Source organism: Halichoerus grypus, chromosome 4, assembly GCF_964656455.1.
Source record: "Halichoerus grypus chromosome 4, mHalGry1.hap1.1, whole genome shotgun sequence".
In the NCBI taxonomy this organism is placed as follows: Eukaryota; Metazoa; Chordata; class Mammalia; order Carnivora; family Phocidae; genus Halichoerus; species Halichoerus grypus.
The window spans coordinates 9,748,810-9,767,783 of record NC_135715.1 but is presented as its reverse complement, the minus strand read 5'-3'; the positions used below and the strand labels follow the sequence as shown (position 1 = coordinate 9,767,783).

The 18,974-nt window shown below is 38.5% G+C and overlaps 1 protein-coding gene across 2 annotated transcripts in view; it reads right to left on the bottom strand.

Moving 5' to 3' along the window:
• Positions 1 to 18,974, bottom strand: part of FGF14 (fibroblast growth factor 14) — a 600,820-nt gene that overhangs the window by 109,350 nt on the left and 472,496 nt on the right. For both annotated transcript variants that reach the window (XM_078070115.1, XM_036090393.2), the window contains exons 2-3: positions 15,401 to 15,511; positions 9,320 to 9,423 (exon numbers count right to left, since the gene is read on the bottom strand). In XM_078070115.1, the coding sequence (XP_077926241.1) occupies positions 9,320 to 9,423; positions 15,401 to 15,511 (215 nt within the window). The remainder of the gene's footprint in view (positions 1 to 9,319; positions 9,424 to 15,400; positions 15,512 to 18,974) is intronic.

The following is an 18,974-nucleotide window of genomic DNA, read 5'->3' as shown; positions in this document are numbered from 1 at the left end:
CTAAAAAGAGTTCACTTCTGAAGCAACCCAGGTCCGTTGTCCTTAGCAACCTGCTCTGACAGGATGCCCTTGGCCTGAATTGGCCCTTCAATTCAGCAGGTGCCCTATGGCCCCCCCGCCATCTGTCTCAGGCTGATTTCTCCCCTGAGCTTTATGTGATGGAGACCACTTCTCCTTTTCAGGACTGTGCTATTGGTTTGAAATCCAGTGTCTTACTATGTTTCTATTTTCTCAATTCTCAGCAAAACTCCTCTCTCTCCACACATCATCTCGATGCTCAAGGACACATTTCTTGTCCTATTCTTTCCCAGACAGAGTGGGGCGATCACAGACAAGGCTTTTCTGTTTGCTCACAGGCCAGCCCACCTGGTCAACAGGAAAGGTGAGCACTACTTATGGCCAGGTCATTCTGCTTACTGCAAGGGCCTGAACTGGACTGTGAATTTGTAGACATCACCATCATCATCATCATAAACAATATGCTGTTTCTATAACATCATATAAATAAACATAAAATCATTTAATCTCAATGTCCTGGTTCCTGAGACAGTGATGTTGACCCATGTTTATCAAAGTGTGCTCCTTCAGGCATCTGCACTAGAAATGCTGGGATATATATTCTAAATTCTGATTCTTAAGACATATTAGATTCACTGAATTGGAATTTTTCAGGCTAATGTTCTGGGATCTGGTTATTTACAGTGCTATCTAAATGAGTCTCATATATGTTGAGGATTTTGAACCACCACGAGAATATGTGAAAACCTGATAGTCCCCTCCCATATTATGAGCATCATTTTTATACAAGTTATGAATTTCACTCAGCTAGTCCTCCACTTTGCTATCCAGTGTCCCAAATTGCCTCTACTGATTTTGTATACTTAGGAATTAAGTAAAATATATAAAAACACTTTCTCAAGAAGTCATGTTTTATTTTATAAAGTTCTTTCTAATAATCTAACTTCATTTATGCTGATGTCATTCACCCCATTTCTTCGTTGTTTGTCTTACATTCAGGAAGAAAAGGAAAACAATCACCATCTGTCACAGACAATTTTTTCTCTATCTGCACATCATTCTTAAGACAGCCCTTAGCCATGGTTCTTTTGGGGGAAAGAAGCTTTGTCATCATCCAGTCGTGATCGAGTGGGATTATAACCCACCTGCATCTTCTGTGGGCAAAGTGAACATGTCTCAAACTCAATGCAGCAGACTCCTCCACCCACGCCCCTTACTCCTTCTGGGTTTTGTTTTCTCCATAAGAAGCACCACAGATCACCAGGTTCCGAGTCAGTCCTTTCAGAGCGAGCCCTGACTCTGTCACCCCCATACCCAGACCACCATGGACTTCTTTCCACATCTCCTCAGAAACACTTCAAATATGTCTCATCCTTTCCAGTCCCTTCATTCAGGGGTTGCCAACACCACTGTCTCCAGGCCCAGAAATGAAGTTGACTTGTGCAATATCTTCCTTTATAAAATTCATGAGAAGCTGTCACTGTGCTTAAACTGTAGACTGTAGAGTGCAAGCCCCACTAGATCACAGAGAGCACATGCATGTGCACATATGCTGTCCCAACAAAACAAATGTTTGTAGTTTGCAAGCCCTCTTTAGGTTTCTCTCTCTTTTTCCTCCCATTTCCCCCACCTCCCTGGCCCCAGTGACCATGGTTCAAGTCTCTGTTTCTAGGTATTTGATTTGTTTAAATTCCACAGGTTAAGATCATGGAGGTTTTTTCTTTATGTGTATGATTTATTTTACTCTACTGTCCTCTAAGTCCATCTACAATATTGCAAATGACAGGATCTCCTTTCCTAGGTCTGAATATTATCCCATTGTATATACTCAGCATCCCTCACTGACCATCCCTCAGTGGTCACACTGCCGTTAGTCTCTTCCCACTAATCCTCACCATTACACGTATAATCCCTTGGAAGCCAAATTATGGCCACACTGTTCCTTGCTTAGAGAATAACATTAACTAAGCACAGCTAGAATTTTGGAAAGGAGGCTAAGGGAAAGGGAAATAGGGGAAAGTGGTCATGGGGCTGGAGCAGAGAACGTATTTTGGGTGTGGTTGGAAAGCCCAGCCTGGACTTCAAGAGGGAGGGTCTTGTTTTCTCCACCCCAGAGTGGGAGGCTGGAGCCAGGAGTCAGCTATGTGTGTGTGTGGGGGGGGGGCGGTTCCCAGGAAGGTGATGGAGTGAGCAGAAGACATGGCCCTCCTTCTCTCCTTGCCTGGTGACGGTGTCTCCCGTTTCCTCCCCTTTGCTGTCTGCTCCTCCCATCCTCTCTTCTTTCTTTCTTCTCTTTCCTCTTTCCTAACACTGCCCAGTGCATTGCCCTACTGCCGATTTGTGATCTCCCTTCCATTTTCCTTTTTCCCCTCTTCTCCCTCTTAAGCTTCAGTATCTTCTCCCCGTCAACCCCAATTCCTGCCTTTGTACTCTATAAAATGGCATTGGAACTTGGATAGCCTAAAAGTACATTTACTTCTTCTTATTGCCTACTTTCAACCTAACATGGGATGTTCCAAATTTTTCTTTTCTCAAAAGGCTACTTAAAATTAGTTATATGTAGTCTAACATTTGCATTGATTTCTCAATTGCTTTTTCCTTCTGGCAAGTGACCCTAAGTAGGATGACAGCATCCTTGCCTTTGTCATACTCAATTATATTCTGTGCATCAGTGTTCAGCATCGTGAGAATTACATGAATACTAGAGGGAAATTAACTGAAGTGCCATACTTGCTTTCTTATTACTATAAATTATCCTAGCCAAAATACCAAGAAAGGATAATAACCATTTTCAAATTGGGCAATATATCCAACTGAGTCATAATGTGGGAGAAACCATAGGGAAACTTAATGAAAAAAGAAATATTTTTAAGAATAGCAAGTAAAGCTTTAAAATATGTGTAAACTTAAAAACTGTTATTTAACATTTCATAAAAAGAAATAAAAATACTCTGACCAAAAGTATAATCATGTGAATAAGTGTGTGTATAATTTAAGCACAATACTAATTCCAATGAAACACACACAAATATATATACACAAATTATATATATGTATATATAGTCTCAAAAGGTGTTATTGTTTGTGCAGAAGAACATGCATATAGATTTATAGATTGCTAGAAAAACAGAGACATTAATAATCATCTCAAATTTAATACCCTTCTTAAAGAAACTGACCTATTCAGAGAGCTGAGGACTGAAGGATGAAAGGTGGAAAATTTTCCATTCTGAAAGGGGCACCTCTGTGTAACTTATCATTCAAAAAAATCTGTGTAACCAGATGAACTTAGAATCCTGACTGGTTATAGTTTTGCCAGCCTGCTCCCAGCGGGCAGACTATGAAAGGCTAGTCCCCAGGCGAACGGTCTTCAGATGCTACTGAAGTCCTTGGTTTAACATCAGATGTTACTGATGGCCAATGGTGGTCACTGTGGTTCAAGTGACTTGATAAACCCCATGCACTACCTACTACCTAAAGAAGAAAAAAAGCCAGGAAGCATGGACAGAGTACCCTAGCAGCACTGGGATAAACGGTGAGCAGTTTCCTGAGAATGGATGTCCATAGATGCTATTCAGAGATAGGACGGGTATCAGGGATGGCCAAAAGACTCACACAACACCCCATGAGCATAGAAATACAGGTGAATGACTGTGTGTACCTTTGTATGAGTAACTCTTAGGGAAGAATAGAAAAATTTGAGGGAAATTAGACACCACACTGTGAAAAAACAAGTCAGTTCCATTTCTAAGCCCCAAACTTGAGCAATGATCAGAGGAACAATGTCAAGAAGAAAATAGCATGTTCCATCCCATTTTATTAGAGCTATTGACTCAGCAGGAAAACATGATTGATGGTAAAGGAGGCAAAGACTCTCAGGCTTTCCTATCTGGGAGGCCTTGGGAAGTTGAAGCAACACAATTCAAGACACGTGAGAGACGCTTGCTGGCATAGAAGTGGGGAGGCAGATCCACCTTCGTAGAAGAGGCTCAGGAAAATCTTTCTGAAAGATGTGCGTATAATATTGGAAAACTATCTCATGTAGAGTAGATAAGACTTTGAGGTTCTTGAACATGCTTTTTCCAGAATATACAGCATTTTCCTTATTTTCCTGAATTAAAGGCTGTTTCATCCCTCCCCCTGCCCCACGTTCATTGCGTATTGATAGCTGGGTTGCTGCATTAGTGAAGAGGCCTACAGAACTGCTTCACGTTTCTGTAAACTTCAACTTAGGGGCAGAGGACGTTAGGAACACCAAGTACTTAGGTTGGGTTCTGTGCCTAGGTAGTCTATCCACCAACTCTACTCTTACTACCTTGGTCTAAAGCTACCATCCTCTCCCCCACCAGCCATTGTAATGTTCACTGTGTCATTGTTGATTGTCAGGCTATGGGCTTTTGACTCATCCACCAGTGGACAGGTAGGGGCAGTAGGGGATCCTTATTAAAGTGTAGATTCCTGGGGCTCCTGCTAGATCGACTGAATTGAAATATCTGGAGTCTGATCCAAGGAATCTGCCTTTACCTCCTTTCCAGGTGATTTTTTTTTTTTTTAAGATTTTATTATTTATTTGACAGAGAGAGAGACACAGCGAGAGAGGGAACACAAGCAGGGGCAGAGGGAAAGGGAGAAGCAGGCTTCCCGCCGAACAGGGAGCCCGATGCGTGGCTCGATCCCAGGACCCTGGGATCATGACCTGAGCGGAAGACAGACCCTTAATGACTGAGCCACCCAGGCGCCCCTCCAGGTGATTCTAATGAGCCCAAATATTTACAAAACACAGTAGCAGTGTACTTTTTTGATTCATTTAAAAAACCCGCATGAAAAAGGATTGCCTTCCTCTCTACTTGTATCACTTGGTTAAGAAACTCAGATGAAATATTAATCTCGGGAGAACACCAGGGCTGACTGCCTCCCCAGATGCCTGCATGTGGGTAACAGAAACATTTACAGCACCATTTGGAATATAATATTCTCATAAATGTCAGCCCATGGTAAGACAACAATAATGGATCTTTATACATCTTATGTATGTCGATTACCTTATCATTCAAAAAAACCAATCAGACTAAAACTGGAAGTTTCAACCCCCAAATTAACTTAAAGCCTCCCAGGAAACTTTTTAATTTTACAGATGAGAAGTTTGAGAGGCAGAGTCTGGGGCATGACAACACAGGTATTGGCAGGATCCGGGACCCAGGTGTTCCAAGCAAGCCCAGGGCTCTACCCACCATCAATCTCTTTTCCTTCCTCCCCCTCCCCTTTTTCTTTGCTCATATCAGAAACACATTCCGACTTCAACTCTTCTTTCTCTTTGCCCAAATGATGAATACTCTTTTCCCTTCATCCTAAGTTTTTCTTCAGAGTTCAGAATTTACATTCAAACCGTGTCTCTCTATGGAGGATTTTCTTAGTCTTTCAAAATCACAGGTTGTTGGAAAAAAAGATTGCTCCCCACAGCACTATAGACAGTTTATAGTTAGTCAAAATACAATTTTTCCCAAGCATCATATTGAACTAATTCTTTAACATAAGTATTTCCTTGTCAGTTTCTGTTCGAAGACCTTGCATCCTGTGCTCTACCTTTGACCAAATTGTTGATATCTGACATTAAATCTCTTGAGATACATTTCAAGGAACATATTAGAATCATTATGACCACACAAGAAATGACTATTGTCATTTCAAAGGAAAGATTCCATGGGGAACATGTGCCTTCAGCCTCAGAACTGTGGTTATTTACATTTCAGACAAGATACCTTTTTTGTCCCCCCCCTTACCCCCACCCCAGGTGAAATTATCTGACAAATTGAATATCTTTATTTGGATGGCAGGGGCTTATGAGATTTACTTCCAATGCAAATAGAGAAATATGCACCTTGAGTCAAAACACAGATGTGTTTTTCATTCAACAGAATTCATTTTGAATGATCTGAGTGTTTTATTGCCTACCTTCTAAACCTACGGATCCTCAAAAAAATTGGTCCCGTATTAGGTGCTAGCTTATACCATGCAAACATTACGTTGATCTTTTTAAAGTGGGCATTAGCTTAAAACAGATTCCTTCATTTTCAGGACTTAAGTCTTTATTACTTTTTTTTTTTTAAACCTGAGGTTGACTGAGGTTTTCCTTTTAAAGCACCTCAACTTACTTCAAAACTTCTTAGTTGAGTTAACTATGTTTGGCATGGTTTTTAAATTTAAATGGCAGGTGTTACACGTAAGAAATTTTCAGAATCTTAAACAGTATGCAACAGTGTCTAACATCAAACTTTTCCCAGATGTAATTTTCTATGATTTTTTTTAAAATTTGAGAATCTCCAAAGGAAAGGGATTATGTTTCAAATTATACTTCTTAATAACTGTAATGAAATTTGTACCCTAGGTAACAATTCCTTAAAGGTTTTCATTACATCATCATGTGTTTATAACTTCTTGTTAGAAGAGGTGCCAGACCATATGATGAAAAATGTCTGGCACATGGAAATAGTATAGTGAAATAGTAAGCTAATGAGTCAGACTAATAACGCTCAAATCCTGCCTTCTCTATTTACTAACTGGCAGACTGCACAGATTTTTAAACTCTGTGTATCAGTATGATTATTTTTTTAAGATTTATTTTTTAAATTTTATTTATTTGAGAGAGAAAGAAAGGGAGAGAGAGAGAGCATGACCGAGGTGAGGGGCAGAAGGAGAAGCAGACTCCCCGCTGAGCAGGGAGCCTGATGTGGGGTTCGATCCCAAGACTCTATCCTGGGACTTGATCCCAGGACTCTGGGATCATGACCTGAGCAGAAGGTAGATGCCCAACCAACTAAGTCACCCAGATGCCCCAGTATGATTGTTTTAATAGTATTTGCTTAATAGAATTAGATGAGGAAAGACTGTACAGTGCTTAGAACAGTGTTGGGCAGAGTGTACTATATAAATACTAGCCATTATGATTATTATTACATAAGTAGACCTATTATTATTATATAGTATAGTAAATGTTATATTCTGTTATGCTATATTATTATTCTAGTAAACACTCACTAATTATGAAATAAATGATTGACTATAAAAGTATATTCTTTTTACTGAAATATTTGAAGTTCACATTTCATTACATTGAAATAAACAAAGCACTTTAACTATGGAGTATTAGTAAAGATTGGAAATTGCATTTGGTTTGTATCTAAATCTTCTTCCTATGAAATGGCTGAGGATTGTAAGGGCCTGGCATAGGCAGTGGGACCTCTCAGGGTAGGGGATGGGCAGATAGAGTGCCTTTTACCAGATCCTGGATTCAAAGCAGAATCAAGATGGGAAGAGAAGAAAGCCAACATCTATAAGTCAGGAATCAAGCCACCAGAAGGGAGGCCCAGATGTCAAAGAACTGGAGAACCAGGGGAGGTGAGAGTAGAGAATGGACGGGTCAATAACAAGCCTGAAGTTGTTACTGAGACAAATCCGGGGGCCAATGGTGTCACCCCCAGCTAGCCTCCTGAGACCTGACACCTGGGCGGGAGGCTGCATAGACTGGGCATTAGTGCCTTCCTCACCTCTATTCCTGCCACTCTGTTTTGACTGCACCAAACAAAACCTGTACTTGTATTTTCAGCAAAGACACACGCTCAAGATGATTTCCCTACCTTAAAAAAAAAAAAAAAAAAAAAAAGGTATACATGTGCTACCTCATCACAAAAAATAGGAAGCACCTCCCTCAGTAGCAAAAAGATAAAATAAACGGGCGCCTGGGTGGCTCAGTTGGTTAAGCGACTGCCTTCGGCTCAGGTCATGATCCTGGAGTCCCTGGATCGAGTCCCGCATCGGGCTCCCTGCTCGGCAGGGAGTCTGCTTCTCCCTCTGACCCTCCCCCCTCTCTCTCGTTCTCTCTCTCAAATAAATAAATAAAATCTTTAAAAAAAAAAAAAAAGATAAAATAAACATTCCCATGTCCCCTGACATCAACACATGTATCAGAGCACAACAAACAATGTGATAAAATCCTTAACAGGACCTGAGAACTAGAAGCTATGGCAGATGCTGCAGCTAATAATTTTTAAACATCTCAAAGATTACCTGAGGGAAAAGAAAGAAACAAAAATAACAGAACAAATGTCAAATCAATAAAATTGACTTGTATCTGAATGAAGGCATCTCCACAAAGTGATCTTTATCTGAATCATATTTTTCCTAAAAGGCAGGGGGGGACAGGAAATTCTAGCTGGATCTTGCTCTTGGTATGTTGAATATTCATCTTGTGCAACAGAACGCAATTTGCCTAATGTGGGGCCCAGGTCTGTGTGCAAGAACACCCTTCAGGGAACTCAGATGAAGCTTCCAGAATAACAAGAACATTTTCCAGCTCACCGCAGAGGGAATCCGCCGCTCGAACTTCATTTTCTTTGATAGGATTTCCCAGATTTGCTCAAGAAAATGCCCCAGGGAATGTTTCTGCTTAAGTTGTGTGTGTGTGTGTGTGTGTATAATGTCCGTATATATGTTTACATGTAGTTTTTTGATGATAATATTTCCCACAACAGAGTTTTAAAGAATTTATATGAAGATGACATGCAAACCCAAATAAGAGCATTTTTCTTTGAGGCACCATGAATTTAACCTGTCAATTTCTGCTCCAAGGATAGGTTCATCTAGGTCTCTATTGCTTGGTTCTGTGGCAGAAATTAATTCTAACTACACTATAATGTATGGATACAGCACATCTGAATATGAATTATTTGTAAATAGTAAATATTCCAGAAGTCATTTGGATAAAAATGTGCTCAACGTCTCATATACATTAACACAAAACAGAAAGACTTACTTAGATTTAAATTCTGCAATATACATTTTATAATAGAAGTATTTTCCCTAGTAAAACATTAACACAACCTGAATTCCTAGTTTTAAAAGAACTACTCTCCTTAAATTTTCTTTTTTAGAGTTCACATTAGTTCTGTTTCTTTTTACAAAATAATCTTTTACAAGAAACTCTCTAAGACAAGTACATTTCTAAAGAGAAATAAAAAAGATTAACATCAACTCTTTCAAAATTACTCAATTTTCCACAAACTAGTTCATTTTTTTAAAAATATGCAAATATACAACTTTAAGAGGTAATATTACTCTTCTGCTTGATATACTGTTATTATCAAACATTGATGAATAATGAATCAACAGCCCTTAAAGCGTTGTAGTAGAGATCAAATATTAAAGCAAAAATGGCAGAATCAATAGACACAGATCCTTTTCATTTTGTTGTTGCTGCTACTGCAAGCATTGAATGAATGGCCAATATCTTTGGCATGTTACTTACTGATGGGTAGAGGTAACCTTCTCCATTCATGGCTATATACAACCCTGTCTTCACTCCCTGGATGGCAACAACGCGCAGTCCCACTGGTATGAGGTTGAACAGTGCTGTAAAGATAAACATAGCCTGTCACAAATGGGCCTGGAGAAGCAAAGCCTTGCCATCGCTTTTCCTTCCCTCATTCTTTTATTTAAAACAACAACAACAACAACAACAACATCTTTGTTACAACCTTCTGAGAAGTTCCAATTAATTAACTTTTATTTCTCTTTATAATTAAGATGTTTCTGCAATGGGTAAAATTAGCACTTGAGCTTCAATTTGTACACCTTAATGGTCTGCCTATGGCATTTCAAAGAACGGATAGAATAATAAACAGAATCAGGCCTGTAATCCCAATTCCAGGATCACAGTCTTTGACATCATTTGATACCAAAAGAGATCAGATGTGAAGATTCTCAAAGAGTGGAATTTAAGAAGTCCAGGTTGAATGCTTATTCAGGTCTTTCATGCAGAAGGTGTGCTTTATCACTGCAATGTAGGACAGGCCAGAAGTTAAAAAGGTAATTCCAAAATGGAATTACTCTTGCTGAACCAATATGAGATGCCAGCAGAGCCCAGAAAAGACGTGCGCCTGCCAATGTGCTCAATTTAGAAAGAACTAATCACACTGAACATTTTAGAGAGACATTTCTTTACTAATATCTCATAGAGCTGTGAGTGATAACTAAAATAAAAGAGGGAAAAGTGTTCAATTTTACCCATCTAAGAGATAAAAACTCACTTATAGTCCCATGTTCCGTTTCTTCCCTTATCGACAAGGAAAATATTTTTATATATTTTTTACATAGTACAGAGAGTAATGTTATCATTGATGTCTTAAAAAGTCTTAACATTCCTTTAACACGTTTCCATGCCAGGGTTATATGTTAGCTCTTCAGTAGGTATTCTAGCACCATTCTTAGTAATAACTGCTTGATGGTTTGGGGGACTTTATTGTAGATATGTTTATAAGAGAAGTTAATTATCCACAGTGCTCTTATCTGCTCCCATTCAATGTCTTAATTGAAGACTAATTCCAAGCAGCTGTACCAGGCCAAAACACACAACAACAGCATTGAGATGCTGAAGTGAACAAGTAAACAAAATACCTGAGGTTTAGGTTCTCAACTGTATTCCACAAAAGACAAATAATTGGGAAAACGTGGGCCATGTTGACTTCAATCTATGGGTCTACTCAGCACATAATTTAAAATGGACTTTATAAATTCATTTCTATTTAATTCTGAGGCACCACATGCATTGTCAAAATAGGCTGGGGAAAATTATACCTTCTCTTTCAGTTATTACATGTTACTGATCCCAAGATCTCAAGATGTCTGTGATGAAAGGAACATGGCGGGCCATGGCCGTAGATAATTATCCCTATAGGAATACTCAGAGGAGTGTATATGGTTCAGTGGCTACTAGCTTTCACGAAGCAAACTAATATTGGGCCATCTTCCATGGGATTCTAGGGGCTTATGTTATGGAAGAATGAGGCTTATGCTTGCTCACTTCTATTACTTAAATAATAAACATGAGTGGGAATCATTGAGCAGTATGAGGTACTTATGTCATTGTAACTCAGTATTCCTTCTTCTTGGGAGAGGGCCACTGGCCAATTCCACTTTTGACCGGAACACCTGAACTGTCCCATCTCCCTTATATTTTGAAAGGGTGGGCACCATAGAACAATTTCTGATTGATATGCAAAAGTTTTAGAGGAAAAGCATAATTGTATGACTGTCTTTGAAAACTATTCTAACTTAACCCATTCAAACTTAATTATTCTAATCTTTATATACTCTTAATCATATTTATAGGTGCCATATATCTGATATAGGCCAGATGTTATAATTCTAGAAAGTAAGAACATATGAAGTCACCAGAACAATGTGGTATAGGAAAGAGAAAAATTATAAATGATAGTCTAAAATGACCATACAAAAAATAGGTTTTTTTTCTAGGATTTTGTTGGGACCTGAATTATAAAATGTCAGTTATTATCATTTACAGAATGATAATACAAAGTGAATTCATATAACCACTGTCATGTGGAAGCCGATTCAGAGCTGACCATAATGAATCCATGGTGCTAATTAAAACTACAGATACCCACATTGATTGAGACATCATCATATTTTTCCATTCCTTTTGTATTTTATATAATTATAAAGCAGTGTCACAAAGCCTAGGGGAGTCAGAATAAGATGCTCATGCTACTTTGTTTGTTCTGTGGGACTCTAGTTTTCATATAATAGTGATTTTCAACCCTGGCTATACTTAAAAACTAGCTGTATTCATAAAAGAGGACAGCCATGCCCAATTGCAGACTAATTAAATTAAGTAAGAATCTCTGGAAGTGAGGTTAGGGTTTAGGGCATGAGGAATTTTTTTAAAGCTCCTCAAATGACCCTAAAGTACAGCCAAAGTGAAAACCACCATCCCAAGGCCTGTGGGGGTGGTGGTCACAGTGAGCGATGGGCAATTTTTACACATCAAATTATCAGGTTGGAATTTCTAAGATGAGAGGGCTTGGTTCATGTGAGTTTCTAATATTGCTATAGTTACTGGCATGTTGATATTTCTATAGTCCTATTCCACTTGTAGCATTTATTAAGTCTGGTAATGGGAGCAATTAAGTTTAAGAGCACAGGAAAACCTCATGGCATCCCCAAAAGCAACTGGGGGAAAAGAAAATCACCCCTTAATCAAATGCCATAGTTCATGGTAATGCTAACGTTTAGTAGATAGATGGGAAGCTCTAAGAGTTTTACACGAATATACCCCTGAATATGAGCCTGGTGATGTAGTAATCTGAGTGCTCATTTCTTCCTGGGAAAGATCTTTCCAGGGCACATGGAAGCCAATAATAAGCAGTCAAGTTGCTACAGTATCTTCTCTGTTTGGACCAATCATCCATCATCAACCATCATCTTGCCATTTTTCCTCCCAGAGATTTCTAGATCTCGGGCTGGAAAACCCAGGGACGACTTTAGTGTCGGGCTCACCTGCTTGCTGGCCTTTCTCTCTCTTCTCCACTCATCTGAAAATTTTTGACAAAGGCAGCTTAGTAGGGTGGTTCTGACTTTACCTAGTTCTAAATAAGCTCTGTTTAGTTGTGTGGTATGTGTCCAACTCATCACAAAGATTTGAAGGTTCAAGCCTCAGTTTTGTTATTTGGTAACTTTTAGGGTGGCATCATGGTGACTTTTAGGGCATTTCTCCTTATTTTTCCTACTTACAGATGACTAATCCTTGTTTTGTATTCAAAGAATTATCAAAAATCTGGAATGCATGCATGAATTACTACATCACACCCTAATGCAAACCAAAAGGGCAATGCTCCCATTAAGACCTTCCTGCCAGCATCTCTAGTGCTCCTCCCCTTTTTATAGAATACTGTTCACGGCTTATGATTTTCTCAAGACTCATAAGACTGCTGTAATGAACCAGAGAAAAGGAAATCATCTTAAATTTCACCTAAAAAAACCTATGGTTTTCAATTGCAAAGGTGATGGTACCCAAAAGTGGAGTTATTTAGTAATTCTCATGACTTTTATAAACCTGCTGTAGTCCCACCAAGTTTTATTAAATTTTAGAGTCATACAATTTTTATAGGCTTTTGAGAAGAGAATCTTTACCTCACCCTGTTTTGCTCTCTTCTGCTATGTCTTTGCAAATGTTGAAATGGTAACAAAACTAACCTAACTAGCTAAACGTGCACATAAAATGCAACACAACTTGTAAGAAAAGCAGCTGAGGCACATAGTGCCCCTTGAGTTCAGGCGCTATGACTTGGTTCTGGTTTGCTTGGACTCAGGAGCTCCTGTTCCCTCTTCATTCCTCACCAGCATTTAGGGGGATTAGAGAGGATTCCAAGTGTTGCCCCAAGATTCTTGTTCCTTCTAATACGGTTACAGAGCAGGAGAAAAGAAACCTCACACATTTAGAGAACAGAAGGTTTGTGTCTCTTTCAGCATCTCAGCTTTCCAGTGTAGTGTTGAATATGGTTCAGATAACCAGATATAATTACGTGTGTATGCATATAATATCTACATCTGCACTTTCACAGTTTAGAAAATATTGTGCTGCTTATTGAGTTCTGAAGCAATATGATGTAAAAGACAGTGTCTACCTAACACTTCTTAATTCAGTATTGATTTCCATCATTAAAAACAACCAACTTGTTTGGCATTACAAAAACCAAAGAAGGAGGTAGGAAAAAGTGCATAAAACCTTTGAAAGAAATTATTTTTCTAAGAAGTCCAAATAAGCAGCATTTTCATATAGCTATGGTTTATTTCCTTTCTTGAAAACTTTGTCATAAGGGATGGCTTCAACCTCTAAATCAGAATGTCCTAATTCTTGCAGTGATCAGTTATGGAAAACTAGTCCTCATGCTCCCCTGGACTTTGGCTGAAGGAAATCAGAGAACATTGAGACATCAGAACTTTTGAATCTCGAGAGTCCTTGACCCCCACAAGTATAAGACATAAGAAAAAGAGAATGCCTTTTGTCAAAGAATGGGTAAGGAGTTAAAGATAGAAGAAAATGAGCAGACACACATGTATTAGCTTGAACCAGAAGAAACTGACATTTTTACAGGTCAAAGATGGTCAAGTCCTTATACTTTTAAAAAGTTCAACCTAATAGCAAAATCCCAACAAGTAAACAATGGCTGACATCAGTCTTATGAGTAAAAATAACTTCTCTTTCTTCCTTGTGTTTGAATTGCTTTACCTTCTCTTTCTCTAAAGAGAAGAAGGAAATGACAACGACAAAAAATCAATGAACAAATATGATAGGGAAAAGTTTAAAAGGACAAAAGGGCAACAAAGTAGACACAAAGAGAGAAAAAGATTAGAAATTGAAAGAGAGGAAAACGCAGACAAACAGAAAAATTTTAAAGTTGAAAGAAAAATTTAAAATGAAGCAAGGTCCAAAGTCTAAAAAGTAAACGCAATGGCTGGAAAAATATTGACATTTCACATAGCGACACCAAATGAAAAGCAGTCTCCTTTATGTTATTAGCTATTCTCGGTGCTATTGAAAATTTGATTACTAGAATTGAAAACAGAAAGTGCCTATAATTTGGTCTTATGTATTCAAATCCTCTCTTCTTTTCATGGTATGGTGCTCTATATATAAAGGGTAAATGCTAAATGGATGAAAAGATTCATATCCATTCCTGATCCACTAGTAATATGTGAAAAGTATTTCCAATAAAATCAGTTTTTGCTTTTCATTAATTCTCCTGCACAGGAGAAAGTGTCTATTTTAGAACTGATATGCTAAATTAAAAGGAATCCAATGCCAGTATAAACAGAAAATGGGAAAGAAAACACAGACAATTGAATAAGGAGGGACATCAGAATGAAAATACAAAGAAAAGTTAATATATTAAAAAACAGTAAAATGAAGACAGACACTAATACAATGGAGGGTCAGTGGCTTTTCAATTAAAGGCAAATCATTACAGACCCAATTCTGTAAAGTAGTAAAACATTTTGTACAATGTATTTAAAGGCACAGAGCCTTCATGTCCTCTCTATAAAAGAGATACTATCTTTTCTTGTTGAATGCAAATTTGAAAAATTACATTTCTATTCTTTGAAACAACTAATCCTTATAGCTCTTGAATTTCCACAGTTATCATTAAAAAGCTAAAAGCCTGATGAAAATATTCCCAAGGTAAACATGGATTCATCTTACATCCGAATGCACTAGTGTACTTACTTGACTTTTATGAGATAAAAGTAACAACAATGCTGGATCTGCCAATTGTTTTGAGAAAAAAGAGAGAGAGAGAGAGAGAGAAACTAATTATCTTAAAATGGCAGGCTTCTTGTGTTACTCTGTGCATGTTTTCATCCATGTGGTCCAAGTAAAATCGTGAATGGCATCCTAGCATGTAACATTTGTAAAAATGAACCAACAAACCAACGTAACAAATATTTGTAAATGTAGTTCAAAAAATCATTTATGTAGCAGCGTATCTTCTACCAACGGTGTGAACGGGTGGCCTGGGTTGTCACTTACTAGAATTAGTGCTGTCATCCTTGGTTCCATCGAGAGCTCCATCGGGGTGCATTTGCAAGTAGTAGCCTTGCCTGCAATATAACCTGGTCACTATACCCTTGAGCTGGGGATCTGAAAGGCAAACATAGTTATCATAAGCCTCACAACGTGTCACAATAGAGTTTCTTATTTCTTTTTTCTGATTCTTTTCTTTTCTTTTTCAGAAGAGGGCATTTGATAGAAGTAGTACCTTTGATTCTGTGTCTCCCAGATTCCTCCGTATTTACCAAACCTGGCACATACTAATCATAGAAGGTCAGAAGCTGCATTTGTCAGCTGCAGAAAACGGGTCATTTTATAAAACTAATGTGTGGATTTAAATGATTAATTAAAACAATTAAGCTACTGAATCTATTAGTTTAATTATTAGTTAAATCCTAAACTAATTAGTTTAATATCATTCAGGACAGCCATACAAGAGTTTGGCAAACTTCTGGCTCTAAGAAACCTTATTAAAGGCTTTTTAATGGATTTTTCTTTTTACTTAATTTTACAAGTAATCCCAAAAGGTGAAAAAACTGTATTTTTTTAAAAAAAATCAAACTAACATTTTGATATGCATTCTTAGGAAAAAACCCGTTATGGAGAATGTTTCTTTGATGTGTAAAGGGGTCACCCTAACTGGCATGGAAGCATCTGGTACTTATGCATGACCCATAGAAAAATGGACAACAACAAACCTATGCTGTGAGGTCAGCTCTGTGGCCATAATCCAGACAAATTAGACATATTAAACTAATTTATAACTAAAAAGGAAAATGAAATTATTTAACATGGTTTTGATTCTTAACCAAAAGGGCCAAGGATAGAGGACAGTGGAAGCTTATTAAAACAAAAGGGGAAGTTATATGGTAACAGACTTCTCATTTGATGATTCATTGAAAAGATAACCACTAAAGTGACCCAGGCTTTACAAAGGGCCAGTTGTACCTTCGAAAATAAATATTTACATGTGGCTTTTCAAAGGCCATCCCCATCTCATGACTAGATTTGATGTTGGACATCATAGTCCTCGCCAGGGAAACTGGCACCTCTCCACAGCTGCTGAATGGGACATACAAATGCGATCAGATCATGCTATCAAAACAGTAGAATGGTACAGAACGATGAAGCCTACCATCTTGTAACTGACAGAAAATTTGTGGATTTGCCAACTGGTGAACACAAAAAAATACACATGCCAAAAAAAGGCTGTTCCAAACCAGTATGCCCTTAGCCTTTTGTTTAATGCTCAAGAAATTAAAGAGAATGTCAATATCTATTGTTATGTACATATGATATAACTAATAATTTGAAAAATGACTTTATGGTACACAGATTTTCTTCAAAGATTCTATGAGAATGGAAAAAATCTGGGGAACAATGCATGAACACCACAGCGTCACATCAGTGTGACTAAGTATAATAGAATGTAGATGCTTCTAAAAGGCTAGGATTAAAAAAAATCTAAGTGATTATTGGAATTGTGTGACATATATTCCTTATTCTGTAGTATATACCTTTAAAAGTCACACAATTCTGAGATGTGCATTAGTGGAAAAATTATTCTCGCACCTTAGTCTGCCCATCACTCAGTAAAATTTGACTGGGCTACTGACTCTCTAAGTATCAAGGGTTCCTTTTCTTTTCTATGCTGTAATTTATTTATGCTCTTCACTGAAAATAAGTGGCATGGAAAAGAAGAGAACAAAGGTAAAAAGGTGGGTTCTTAATTGTCATGAGGACATACAGAGGATTTCAGAGATTGACAATTGTTCTGTAAAACCTTCATGTTCTGAATGACTTACTTTTAAATTCTACATTTTAGCTTACTACATCTTCTGGACTTGAATTAAGTAGCTCAGGCAAGGCAGTCCAAGACATCCAACCCCCACAAGCTCCCTTACACTTAAACAAAAAGAACACTTTTTTTGTTTTGCTTTTTCTATGATCAAAAAGACAAGGGATAGCAAGTATTAATAAGGATGTGGAGAAAGGGGAATCCTTGTACACTGTTGGTGGGAATGCAAATTGGTACAGCCACTGTGGAAAATAGTATGGGGTTTCCTCAAAAAATTAAAAATTGAACGACCAAATCCAATTGATCTAAGAATCCCACTTCTGGGTACACAGCCAAAGGAAATGAAATCAGGGTCTTGAAGAGATATCTGCACTCCCATATTCACTACAGCATTATTCACATTAGCCAAGATATGGAAACAACCCAAGGGTCCATCAGTGAGTGAATGGATAAAGAAAATGAGGTATCTATATACAACAGAATATTACTCAGCTTTAAAAAAGAGGGAAATTGTGTCATTTGTGACAGCATGGATGAAACTGGAGGACATAAGGCTAAGTGAGCTCTTCCTGACCACACCTGATTTCTGATAAGGAAGTATAAGCAAAATACAAAACTGTGTTTTTCAGTTCTCACTAAATTTCAAAGAAACATTGGTAACTATGTATCTAGTTTCACATTATTTGATGTTGTCTCTTTAGAAACCATAATAGCATTGTGCTCTTCTCAGGTGCCAGGCACTATTCTTAGTACATCGCAGGATTAACTCATTGAACTCCTCACGACTTACTTAACGGGAAGCCCACTTTGAAGATGAGCAAGTGGAGACAGAGTGATGGAGTCATTGACAAGGAACACAAAACTGACAAGTGCCCAGCTGGGGTTTGAACACGATCCTGCCCCCATAACCACTAAACTATGTGGCCTCTGGAAGTTGAACAATTGACCTGAAACTTTAAAAAACCTAAAATAAAATGCAAACCAATTTTGTTTATTTTTTCTTTTCAACTAGGTTTTTAAAGATTAACCACGGTGTATCTAAACCCAAATCCTGCATACTTGGACCTGAATCTGTGATTTAAAACAATAACATGAAATTAGAATCAGAGTGCTTGAAAATCTCTCCTATGATCTGCCCGCTTTGCCATCGGCCACATTTCCAATAAATCTCCACCCGTGCAATCCTCACCAAGGTTGCAGATCTAATATTGTAGGCTTAAACTGGTCTAGTGTCATTCTCCCTCCTCCACCAACTCCAGCCAGAAGGTACTTGTACCCCTGACTCGGTGACTCATGTGAACTGTCTCAGAGGCTCAGATCAACACCGCGTTTGCCTTTGTCATTCCACCTAAACAGTTGCCAGGTTCCTGCAAATGCTGCCTTCACAATCGCCCTTATTTCCCCTCCATACTATTTTCACCGCCAGCAGCACTTCAGCCCCTCTTGGCCTCTCCTAGGTGGTCATCCCACCTGCAGTGTGCCCGTTCCAATCCAGCAGATGCGGAAACATGCAGTGGACTATTCACACGCCCTGCAGCAGCGGGGGCCCCATCTCTCCTGCCGCGCCTGGTTTGCTACTGCTCCAAGCCATCCCCTGCACGTAGCCCAGCCTGGGTCACTGGGAGCTGCCTGAAAATATCCCATAATCTCTCACATTTATCATGTCCCCTTAACCTTCCCTGTCTCGAACATGCTCACCTGCATAAAGATGCCTCCTTGCCCATCTGTGCGCACACACCCACATGCATACATCTT